The sequence below is a fragment of the Sminthopsis crassicaudata genome, chromosome 2 (assembly GCF_048593235.1).
Source record: "Sminthopsis crassicaudata isolate SCR6 chromosome 2, ASM4859323v1, whole genome shotgun sequence".
Lineage (NCBI taxonomy): Eukaryota > Metazoa > Chordata > Mammalia > Dasyuromorphia > Dasyuridae > Sminthopsis > Sminthopsis crassicaudata.
This window is the reverse complement of record NC_133618.1, coordinates 314,349,262-314,362,035: the sequence shown is the minus strand read 5'-3', so window position 1 is coordinate 314,362,035 and position 12,774 is coordinate 314,349,262. Positions and strand designations below refer to the sequence as shown.

Sequence of the window (12,774 nt, the reverse complement as noted above, 5' to 3'; positions counted from 1 at the left end):
CAAATCCCAGCTCTTTCACTTACTGTGTGAATTGGGGCACACATTAATGCTTCTATCTCATCATCTATAAAATGAAGGGGTAAAATTAGGAAGCACCATGACCCTTACACTGTTCATCAAAAACTACATTAGACACAAAAGGGAAAGGCATCCTAGATATGGGATAAAAAGTAGATATATCTTTAAAACATTCAAGTGGGGGCATCGAGGTGCCACAGTAGATAGAGAACCAGCCGGGAAATCAGGAGGACCTGAGTAAAAATCTGGCCTTAACACTTACTAACTGTGTGATCTTGGGCAAGTCACTTAATCCCAGTTGCCTCAGTCAAAAAAAAAAAAAATCAAAACTTCCAGCAGGATGATTTCAGAAAGGCCTGGAGAGACTTACATAAACTGATACTAAGTGAAATGAGCAGGACCAGGAGTTCATTATATACTTCAACAATAATACTATATGATTGATGATCAAGTCTGATGGATATGGCCATCTTCAACAATGAGCTGATTCAAACCAGTGCCACTTGTTCAGTGATGAAGAGAGCCATCTACACCCAGAGAGAGAACCATGGGAACAGAGTATGGAACACAACATAGCATTCTCACTCTCTCTGTTGTTACTTGCTTGCATTTTGTTTTCTTTCTCAGTTTTTCTTTTTCTTCCTTCTTGATCTGATTTTTCTTGTGCAACAAGATAACTGTATAAATATGTGTGTGTGTGTATATATATATATGTATATATATATATATACATATATATATATATACATATATATATATATATCTTGGATCTAACAGTATGTTGAAATACTTAACATGTATTGAACTAAATGTTGGAAAAATTACCCATGCATACGTTTTGTAAATTTAAAAATAATTTAAATAAATAAAACTTTCAAGTGTTTGGAAAGAATGGCATCTGTGCCCACAATAAAAAAAAAAAGAAAACGTACCCAGTTGGTAATTTCTGCAACACTGGGGACTGTACCACTGAGGCAGGATTCTCTCTCAACCCACTACTCCTGCTGAAACTGGGCACACCCACTGGTGACCGAGGCACTGGCCATGAAGGTTGGGGGTGGTACTCTTCCTCAGGAATGACCTCTTCACAGCGGTTGCCCCGGAAACCAGAACGACAGACACATTGCTGGGGCCGACTGCAGGAACCCTTGTTTTGGCATGGTGGCTCACAGACAGCTGGGGAGAGAGAGAGAGATAGAAGATTGAGCCACATGAGTAGGATGGAGTTTTCTTAAGCAATAACATGGTAAATTTGGATCTGCCCTGAGGGGCTAGAAAAACCTTCTTCCTTCCAACTTGAGTGAAAGGAACCCTATACATTGAGCCTCCTCCACATACAAGATTGGTCAACTAAAAATGTGAATGCAAGGAGGTACATTTGACCTAATATATATATTATAGAGACCCACTGGGATGGAATTCAAGATTATGAATATGGCAATGAAAGGGAACTCCGATTCAACAGAAATGGGAGAAGTGAAGGGAGAATAAAAATATTTATAAATTAAGGCAATACACCCAGATGAAGACATCTAGATACGGGTTGAAAGATAGAGTGCATAATAGAAAATGTAGAAAGTCATATTTTCAAGCAAATGTTAGAGATCTCTTATGCAGAAGGAAGAAACAGATAAAGAATTTGAAAAACACATTACAATCTTAATGCAGAGACATGATATAGAAATGATGGGGCAGGGCAAAGTCAAAATAATGGAGTGAAAGACTGCAATTGCCAAACTCCCCCAAAACCTTTCCTACAAAATAACTACAGAAAACACCAAATAATTCTAAGTGAGAAAGTCAAGGGGAAAATGAGTCATTTCACTAGCCTATAACAGCTTAGGAAGACAGGAAGAGAGATCTGTGGATATAGGCGGTGGAGGCTGGCAAAAAACAAGGTGCAGAGGAAGTAGTCCCAGGTAGAGACTATGGCAGGCAGCAATACCTGTGCCCAGGTGTGGTAAGGGGACTGAACACATGGTCAGAATCTCAGGGGCCCCCTGTGCTAACACAGGGTATAGATAAGGTTCCATTTGCCAGCAATATCACTTATTACCCAGTTCCAGATCACAGTTACAGGATAAAAAGAAGCAGTCAGGAGAGGGCAGAGAGTGTACCTGGTTAAGGAGAAAAGCAAAGATTAGAGGAAAGTGACCAGACTTCTACTTGAATCACACCACTTTGGAAGCACCAAAAACTTATAGGCTCCCAGGTAGAACTGTGAAAGCAGAAGCATATAATAAAGGAAAGCTCAAGCCCATCATCCTTCTCAGAGAACAGAGCCCAATTCTAATACAAAGTCCAAAAAGAAGAAAGTGAAAAAAAAAACTGCCTATTAAAGCTACTGTGGTAACAAATAAATTCAAGACAAAAACTCAGAAGAAACAATGAACTGAAAACACCCTTAATAAAACCTCAAAGGAAAATACAGATTGTACACAAACCCAAGACTTATTAGAAGAGCTAAAGAGAAATTTTAAAAAGTAAAAAATAATAATAATAATAAAATAATAGGGGTAAAGGAAAAATGAGGGAAGAAATGATGACTAGGCAAGAAAATTATGAAAAGAGAATTAACAGCTTGGTAAAAGAGGCACAAAAATCCTAAGGAAAATAACTCCTTAAAAATTAGAATTGGTCAAGTGGAAACTTATGACTCCATGAAACATCATGAAATCATAAAATGAGACTGAAAAAATGTGAAGCATTTCATAAGAAAAACGACTAACCTAGAAAATAGATGGAGAAGAAATGATTTAAGAATTACCAGGTTATCTGAAATCCATGATCAGAAAAAGATCATATTTCAAGAAATTATAAGAAATACTTTCAATATATTTTAGAAATAGCCCAGGGCTAAGCAGAAATTGAAAGAATCCAATGGTTACCTCTTAAAAGAAATACCCAAATGGAAACTCCCAAGAATATTGGAGTCAAAATCCAGAGTTTCCAGTTCAAGGAGAAAATACTGTAAGCAGCCAGAAAGAAATAATTCAAATACTATGGAGCCATAGTCAGGATCCCACAAGATTTAGCTGCTACCAGTATAAAAGACTGAAATTTCTGACCTTAGGAAATTGAGAGGCTAGTAGTGAGAACCACAGGAATCTAGGAATTTAGTGCTTGGAGGTTAGCTGGAGTGACCATTTGAAATGACCTTTAGAGCCCCAGCCTCGCATAAATTGGCAGTAATTTCACCTTTAGAAGTAAACTTGATGGGGCAAATGTGCAAAGGAACTGAGCTAAATTATGAGCATAATTTCCTTCCCACCCAGAGACCAAGGTGATACAGAGGAAATTATGCACACCTCAACATCACCAAAGTAGCAGGGGATATCTTTGTGTTTGTTCTTGATAGATTTATAAGATAACAAAACACTTATAAAAGCCACATGATAAAATGCCTAATAGAACTGGTTGTGCTAGAATTATGAGTAGGAGCTTGAACCAAAAGCAGAGAAATAAACACCCACCTATATCCCAGTTCACTCTAATACCCCAAGAGGAAAGTATCCTGGCCCCTTAGAAAATAGAACCAAAATGTACATGCTACCATGAGTTTTTGCTGAAATTTTTTTCTTTAATTTATATTCTTTTTTTTTAAATAAAGGATGACCTATGAGGCAAGAGAGAATATATTGGGAAATAAGGAAGTTTAAAACAAAAGATATCAATTAAAATTTAAGTTATAAAAAAGAAAAGAGAATGCATTTTAAAACCTCTGGGTCAGTGAGTTTGACTTTGATTCCTGGTAAAATTCTAGCAAGTGAACATCTAGAAAAGGATATAGTAATCACAAAAAGACAGCTTAGCTTCATCAAGAGAAGGTTGTTTGACCAAACTAATTTAATTTTTTTTGACAATGTAATTGACAAATCAAGTCAATATTATAGACACGAGTTACCTAAAATTCTGCAAAGTTTGTCAGTTTTTCATGTGGTTCTTCTATGTGTGTACACACACACACACACACACACACACACACACATATATATATATATATATATATATATATATAAAATAGAGAGATGAGACCTAAACAATAGTAGGGTTCAGTATATTCAAAACTGATTGAAAGTCTAGACCTAAAAGTGGTCAATAACAGTTTGACATAAGCTTAGAAATGATAACTAGGCAAGAAAATTATGAAAAGAGAATTAACAGTTTGGTAGAAGAGGCACAAAAAATCCTAAGGAAAATAACTCCTTAAAAATTAGAATTGGTCAAGCGGAAACTTATTACTCCATGAAACATCATGAAATCATAAAATGAGACTGAAAAAATGTGAGTCCCAGAGAAATATATTAAATCTAATACTGTTAAACATTTGTTAATGACTGAGATAAAGACATACATGGCAGGCTCACTACCAGGCCTTTGTTTTTTTGGTATGGAGAATTCCCAGATGAAGCCAGTTCCTCTACTCATGCAAAATGAGTATTAATTAATTTTTAGTCTTAGATATGTTAGAGATTATTTGTTCAAGGTCACATAACCAGGTCCTTCTGACTCCAAAGCAAGACTCCATTTACACTATATTACACTGCACCGTGCTGCCCCTGAATCAAGTTACAAAGGGCTTTATGTAATCCCAGAGACAATAGGGAGCCACAGAAGCTGTGACAGGGAAACACCCTGTATTTTGGATATATCACTTTGACAGTTGTCAATCAATAAACAATTATTAATCACATACTATGTACCAGGCACTGTGCTAAACACTGAAGAGGTAAACACAAAAAAGGTAAAAGACAGAGTCTGTTCTGAAGGAGGGATGGATTAGATAAAGAAGAGGCTTGAGATAGTAAGACCTTGCCTTTTCTCACAGTGTTCCCTGAAAAGGAGACAGTGTAATATAATGGACAAAGTGCTAGACCTAAAAACAGGAAGACCTAAATTTGAATTAGGTTCATGATTTTGGCAAGTCATTTAACATTTCTCAGCCTTAGTTTCTTCATTAGTAAAATAGAAATAATAATAACCTACTTCACAGGATTGTTTTTAGAATCAAATTAGATAGCATAATGTAAAATATTTTACAAAACTTGAATCACTACATCCTTGTTGTTGTTTAGTCATTTCAATTGTGTCCAACTTTTTCAGACCCCATTTTGGGTGGGTTGGTTGGTTTGTTTGTTTTTTGCAAAGATGTTGGAGTGGTTCCATTTCCTTCTCCAGCTTAGTTAACACATGTAAAACTTAGATGACTTTCCCAGGGTCACATCGCTAGTCAGTGTCTGAAGCCATGAAGATGAGTCTTCCTGATTCTAAGCCCAGTGCTCTATCCATTGTACCACCTAACTCCCCAAATCACTATATAAATGTTAGATATTATTATTATCTGCATTGGATTAGTAGTCAGGAGACTTATTTCAGCCCTAATTGATTAATTGACTTTGAGTCAGTCACTAAAGAGAGGATTGATTAGAAAACTTTCCAAGTCTTCTAAAAGGAATCTTCAAGAGGATAGGGGTCTCAAGTCCTTAATTACCACAAGGTGGGGCAGACAGCCAGTAGCTAAGAAAGGAAAGATCTATATCCAATTCCTCAACATTCTTCAGCATTAGCTTCCTCTGCCCCAAGACAAACAGTAGACCAAATGATGAAGATGCCTTATGGATCAGCATCCGGGGCCGCAGGTTCTTCATTTTTGGCTCCAGGCCAAGACTCCATCTCTAAACACCAGTCACACTTTCTCTTCATTGCATTCAGCTTTCTCAGGGGGCCATAAGACCTTTCGGCCCATAAATTCCTCTCTCCTGCATGTTCCTAATTACAAACCAACCAATCAGACTCACATGAGAACACTGCCCCTCACTACCTTGCCAAGCCCAAGTTGCTGCCAAATGGTCAGAAGCCAATATACTGAAGTGCACGCAAGGGTGAAAATCACCCTCTCCCTATCCCTGCTTCCTCTGACCCAGATCAATGTTAATGTTCAGATTTAATCAAAGAGTATATTAAACTGGATATCCTGGAGAAGATTTAACATCCTCAGACTAGTCCAGATTTCCAGGGAACCTAAAAGGAGAATATTTCTTAACAATGATGATCTCTCCAGCCATTCTCCTGGAATGGGAAGGGCCTCTGGAACCATCCAAGTCCATACTCTTCTAAGATCTTAATCTAAAATTCCTCTAGCAAGTGTCCTTATAAGAGGAACATGATTCTAGTTTTTCTTTTCTCTTCTACCCATCCTATGTGATGATATGAGCTCAGCTTTCTCAAGACACTATTTTATTCTCAAAAACTTTCAAAGACTCCTCATTACTCACAGCATAAAACTCAAATCCTTAGCTTGGCATTGGAGGCCCTTTACAATCTAGCTCCCACCTCCCTTTGCAGCCAATGTATTCCACTAAGTCTTCCAATCCCCAAATCAGTTTACTCATTGTTTCCCAATTACATTCTATGTATTTTCACTTTCTAGCCTTTGCTCATGTTGTTTCCCCTGCCTAGAATATTTTCACTCTTCATTATTTGTCTAAATCTTTCAAGGTCCAACTCAGTTCTCATGTATGTCTTGAAAATTTCTTTGACCACCCCAACTCTAAACAATAAAATCTCTATCCTCTGAATTCTCACTCTAGTATTCATTCAGGTCTTGGCAGATATGGTTTTATTTTGTCATTTGTCACTGTATGAATTTATCCTTCACATTCAATTAGATCATAAGTCCGTAGAGATTGCATATATGCCTCTCTATATCCCAAAGAACTAACATCCTGCCCTACATGTTTATTGCTAATAATACATGTGATCTGGGTAAATCATTTGTGCTTTCTGGCCCCCAATTTCTTTACCTGAAAAATTAATTTAGAATTTAGACCAGAGGGCCTCTAATGTCTCTTCCAGTTCTAAATGTGTGTTAGATATGAAACCACAGAGAGCCAAATGACTAATTAGGAGGAGACCCAGAAAAAAACCAGTTCCTCAAGAGCAACTCATCTTCAGGTTATAGACTTAGGCCATCTTTTTCAATCCCACTCCCATCTCTTAAGAACCTCTGCCTTTCAAATCTACAGAGAATTTGGATAAACAAGCCATTTTAATCCCAAATGTTTCTCCAAACACAAAATTTGACAGCTCTCTATCCCAAGGATTCTATCTTGCAAATCAAATCGGCCTATTTGTTGCTTACTTTCAACATGAACTGACTACTTCTACTCTTCTGTCCTATGCTGCAAAAAGCAGCCATCTATTGGAAACCCCAACTGGCCACCTCAAAATACGATCATCAGGCCAAGTGGTAGAACACCCACTTTCCTACTGTGGTTTGCAGCCCCATGTGAAGTCTCATAACTGAATGCAGGGATTGCAAAGTCATGATTTATTATCATTAAATGTTTGATTTACATTTATATGATTTGTATACCCACAGTCACATAAAAATTTCTCAGGGGAAAAGGGATTCCAAATGGAAAAAGTTTAAGAAGTCCTGGCAGCAGTTATGTCTCAGAGACAAACCTTAAGTCCTTCTCTTTCTCCCCTCCTCGTCCTTTTCTTTCTTTCAATACTCTATAATCAACTGGCCAGTTTTCAAAGTCATACTTCCTAAAAATCATTTTTCTCCAAAGAAGACAGTTTATAAGCCAGTCTTGCTTTTGACGATGATACCATTAGTTTTCAATAGAACCAAGTCCCAAGTCCTTCACCTTCCTCTACTAATACCTACTCTATGGAGCATTGCACCACCTAAATTCTAATTCTGTACTGTCTTTTATTGTTTTCTAGCTGTTCTGTGTGTAATGACTCTTGAATAAGTCATGGTTCTTGAATCTAGATTATAGGCCTCCTTGAGGACAAAGACAATGTTGTGCTTAATTGATATTCCCAGAACACAATGAAGCGTGAGGATATATAGTGCTAACTACTATAACTTCTACTACTATCACTACTGCTACTGCTGCTGGTACTACTACTATTACTACTATTAGTAGTAGTAGTGCCAGCTAGCTAGCTAGCAGTTATATAGCAGTTTAAGGTTTGTAAAGCACTTTACAAATAGTATCTCATCTTCAACAACCACCCTGGCAGGTTGATGCTAAAATCAACTCATTTTTACAGATGAGGAAAATGAGGCAGGCAGTAACTAAATGATTTGTCCAGGATCACACAGACTGTAAGTAACTCAGGTAGAATTTGAACTCAGGTCTTCCTGATATGGACTCCAGATGCATATAGTTCTTTCAACTGCAACCACTTATTTTGATTTATGGTCATCAATAATTAAAATATTTATCAAAAATCTCCCTAGCCTTCATATCTAGCCGCAGAGGGTATGAAGGCTTTTTTTTGGATGGGAGAGAGATTTGAGGGGAAGGAAGAAGAATCGGTTTTTACCAATTCACATGCATTGCTTTCTCTGCCAAAAAAAAACATGAAACGTGACTTCCCAAACCAGCATGGGAAATTGCAAGGCATTCAAAAAGTGGAGCCCTGGCATAACCTCCCTCTGCCCACGTGCAAATTTTGGTCTCCAACCATTCATAACTTGAGTTATTTCTGAATACTCTCTTTCTCCATCATTACCCCCACCCCACCCCTACAGGGCACTCTCTTCCTTGAAGCAGGCTGAAAATGGAGAACATTTTAGCCTTGCAAGCTCAGTGTTTGGAATCAGCTGCACAACTAGAGGGGAAAGAAATAAAGCCTCTGAAATCACTTTTAAAGCAGAATATAATATCCTTTTCTCCCTCTTCCTCCCCCATCCTCTTCTTTACACAACTCTGAAACAGCTGAATATGGTTTTACTCAGACTTTCCACACAAAACTTTTACCTTTGGGAAGAGCCCAAACTCAGAAACCACTGGCCCAGAGAGATTTTGGAAGTAGCTTCTCACTGGGGGAAAAGTTTCTCCTATAATCCCCTCAACCACCTCTAGAGTAAACAAGAAAGGGAGACAGCTTTCAAGCCCTTCTTTCCTCACCTGGATAGGATAGGGTTCTAGATTATCAGTACCATTGAGAAGGATGGGAAATCCACAAAGTTAGGAGGACAGAAGAGATTATCACAGAACCATAGATTTAGAACTGGGACCTTGGAAAGGACTTTAGAGGTAAGGGGAAAACAGTTGCTATTGACATGATAGACAGTTCTCTAGCTCCAGAAGGATGTTTGAAAACAGTTCTGCAATCCTATTTCTATTGACATCCACTCTCTCATGATCTTTTCTCTTTCCGTTTTCCTTTTCTTTCAGATAGATAATAGGCATGTATAATGAGAGATGATGATGAAGATGAAGATAAATGACAAAATGATATAGATGATAGCTAGATAATTTATCAAGTTTGTTCTGTTCCAGGCATTGTATTAAGTTCTGGGTATACAAAACAATCAAATAAGATAGTTCTGGCCCTCGAGGAGCTTACATTCTAATGGGGGAAACAATACATAAAAGGAATAGGAAAGGAAAAAAGTGCAAAAGAGGTCTGGAAAGTGCTGGGGAGCTGGCTAAAATAAGCCAAAGTTGGCTTATCAGAGCCCAAAGTGGTTTTAGAGATAGAACCCATTTTTGTGGGGGGAGGATGTAAAGAAAAGTGTTGAGGTCAAGGTTTCTGGGTCCCAGATTCCATCTTTTATGTAAACAGATTCTTAGGTTCTTGCCTGTCTTTTATTCAATTCACAAGCAAGTCAAGACTTCACCCTCATGATGTCATTGGTCCTCTTTGAAAATAAAGAACAAACAAGAACTCTGAGGCATGAAACTTAGATTTTTTAAAACAGGTTTTTTTTTTCCTCCAGATCTCATGATTCTCATCCTAAGTCAATGTATTTCCATACAGCAGCCTTGGTATTGTTAAGATTGATACTGAAGCCTTGAACCCCCCTGTTCAAGCCAAGCATTCACTCATCCATGGGCAAAATCTTCTCTCTGGCCAGAACTTTGCACCCACTGCCACACTTGGCTTCTCTTTCAGATCAGGTGGCATTATTCTCCAGTTTCACCAGCAGCAGTTTTCCCCAGCTGTTTTATGTTTGGTACATGGATTCTACCTCATCCTTATCTCCAAGAAGCTTTCTGATCCTCATCCAAGTCATCTTTTATTTTCCAATGGAAGACTTTTGTGGCACAGTGAAAAAAGGGCCAAATTTATAGTCAGCAAACCAGGGTTAAAATCTCAGCTCTGCCACTTATTTGTGTGTTCTTGGAAAAATCACCTGATTTCTTGGGGCCTTGATTTCTGAATCATTAAAATGAGGGAGTTTGAACTCTAATGTTCCTCCTAATTCTAAATGCCTGGCCCTCTGGAAGCCAACTTTAGACAAGTCACTCAGTTTTCACAGATCAGCTCCTTCATATGTAAAATGAGGGGATGAAGTCTATTGATTCCAAATTCCTGTCCAGCTGTGTACCTACGATGGTTTTAATCTCATTATTCTCCTCACACACAAAAATTGAAGTTTACCATTAACCGTCTTCCTTGGGCTTCTGTCATGAAGGACCTAGCCAATATAAGGCATAGCTATGGGTTTATAGGAGGGAATCACTATCTGTCTCAGAGACACCACCCCCCACTTTCCCACTACAAAGAGGGCAGCACCTTGGGAAGGACTGGAAACAGTGTTCCAGCGTTTAGGGCCAGCCAAAAGCCCAGCTCCAAAATAGCAGTTGTATTCACATAAAAGCCTCTAATGAGAGAAAGATGCCGTTCCTGGCCCTGCAAGCTCTTTGCAGACTCGGTCTGGCAGGCTGACTCGGCCTCTACCGTTTGGCGGCTGGAGGAGGGAAGGAAGGGGAGTGTGTGAGTCAGATCTTGGCCCCCTGCTCCTGAACATGGACTCCACTGCAGGAGAGTAATTGCATTAACAAATGTTGAGATGTTGTAGCTGGCTGGGAGGCCTTGGGGCAGACAGGGAGCAGCCCATTCCCATTGATGGGAACACTTTGGAGGCTGTTCCTAATCCAATATAAGGTCTCAGAGGTGCCCTCAAAGACATATGCCTCCCCAATTTTATTGTTCAGTTGTTTTCAGTTGTGTCTGATTCTTTGTGACTCCATTTGGTGTTTTCTTGAGTGATTTGCCATTTTTTTCTCCTTCTAACTCATTTTACAGGTGAGAAAACGGAGACAAACAGGGTTAAGTGACTTGCCCAGGATCACACAGCTAGTATGTGTCTGGGACCCAGATTCCATTCTTATGTAAACAGATTCAAAGAAGCAGAGCTTATCCATCATCTATATCTTCAACATAAGATCAGAGATCTGGGACTGGAAGGAATCTTAGAAATCATCTAGTTCCCCCCCCCCCATTCACTTCACAGATAAGGAAAATGAGGCTCATGGTCTCTAAGTGATTTACCCAAAATCACACAAAAAATAAGCATCAGAGACAGGATTATACCCTACATCCTTTGATTTCCTTTGAACTCCATAGAGCCCTTAAATCCTAAGTAATCTTAGGAATGTGGAAAAGGATTAAGACTTGGGGATCTTCACCCTAGATTCCTAGGCAGTGCAGAGAGGACAGAACTTCTTTGCTGATTAAGGGGTGCCACGCCACACTTGAGTGCCACAAAATGTGTCCCAGGCAAAAGGGCTAAGGGAAGGAAGACAGATGAAGTCACCCATTCAACCTAAAGGCAGCCTGGGACAGTGGAAAGAACACTGGAATTGGTGCCAGGTGACCTGGATTTGAATTCCGGCTCTGCCATCTACTACCTATGTGACTTTTCATCAACCAATTAGATCACATTAGAACTATGTTTGGGCCTTGGTTTTCTCATCTGTAAAATGAGAGGATTAGAGAAAGTGTTCAGAAGGTCTCTTCCAGCTTTTAAATTACAATCCTGTGGACTAATCCACACTTTCCTAAATCTTACAGAGCTCAGATACCCAAGGATGGTCAAACTTGTTATCCCAGAAAGGGAAATGCAAAGATGGCCAGGAAAAGCAGGACAAAGACTTGTCCCTAACAAGCATTTGGGAAGGAGGCGAGAAAGAAGATATATCTACATTATAAGATTTCAAGGACTAGCAGAATCTTTAGAGATGGAGGATGCAGAGAGAAGAGAACAAGATGCCATAATTCTTGCTCCCGGTGGATCCAAGATTCAGGACCACGCTTCCTTTCCTGTCATTTCAGTCATATCCAACTCTCTGTGATCTCATTTGGGCAAAGATACTAGACTGACTTGGCCATTTCCTTCTCCAGTTCATTTACAGATGAGGAAACTGAGGCAAACAGGGTTAAGTTACCTGCCCAGGGTCACACAGCCAGGAAGTGTCTGAGGCAAGATTTGAACTCAGGAAGATGAATTTTCCTGACTCCAGGCCCAGCACTTTGTGCACTGCACCTCCTAGCTACCTACTGGAGGAAATGTTTGCTTCTACTAGCCATCTTTCTACTATCCCTCTGTTCTACTCTCATAAAAGATATATTTATATTCTATGTGTATGTGTGTGTGTATATGTATGTTTATGCGCATTTGTGCATGAATAAATGGGCAGATTGGACTTGAGATGGAAGAAGTTTCCCCCCTCAGAATAGTCTGAACATCATTAAGCTGGGCCTTCCAGTTGCCAAAAACCCAAGCACCTCTAGGGAATCTTGCACCAAGATTCTTCCCAACAAGTTGCAGGGGGTCTGTCTGCTGTTTTCCCAAAAACTCACCCAGTGAAACTGGTCGCTTATTGTACAGCTTCTAGAGTCCAAAAACTTCCAGGGAAATTCTCCACAGGCACAAAACACCCCACTATAGGGGGAGAGAGAAAAGGCCCCCATGAAGTCTAGAAGTCCTTCCAAAAGCAACAG

The 12,774-nt window shown here is 39.2% G+C and overlaps 1 protein-coding gene across 1 annotated transcript in view; it reads right to left on the bottom strand.

The window, feature by feature from the left end:
* The window catches only part of LTBP2 (latent transforming growth factor beta binding protein 2), a 184,549-nt gene that overhangs the window by 155,473 nt on the left and 16,302 nt on the right, over positions 1-12,774 (bottom strand). Inside the window, exon 3 of the mRNA XM_074290027.1 lies at positions 951-1,194. Coding sequence (XP_074146128.1) covers positions 951-1,194 — 244 coding nt within the window. The remainder of the gene's footprint in view (positions 1-950; positions 1,195-12,774) is intronic.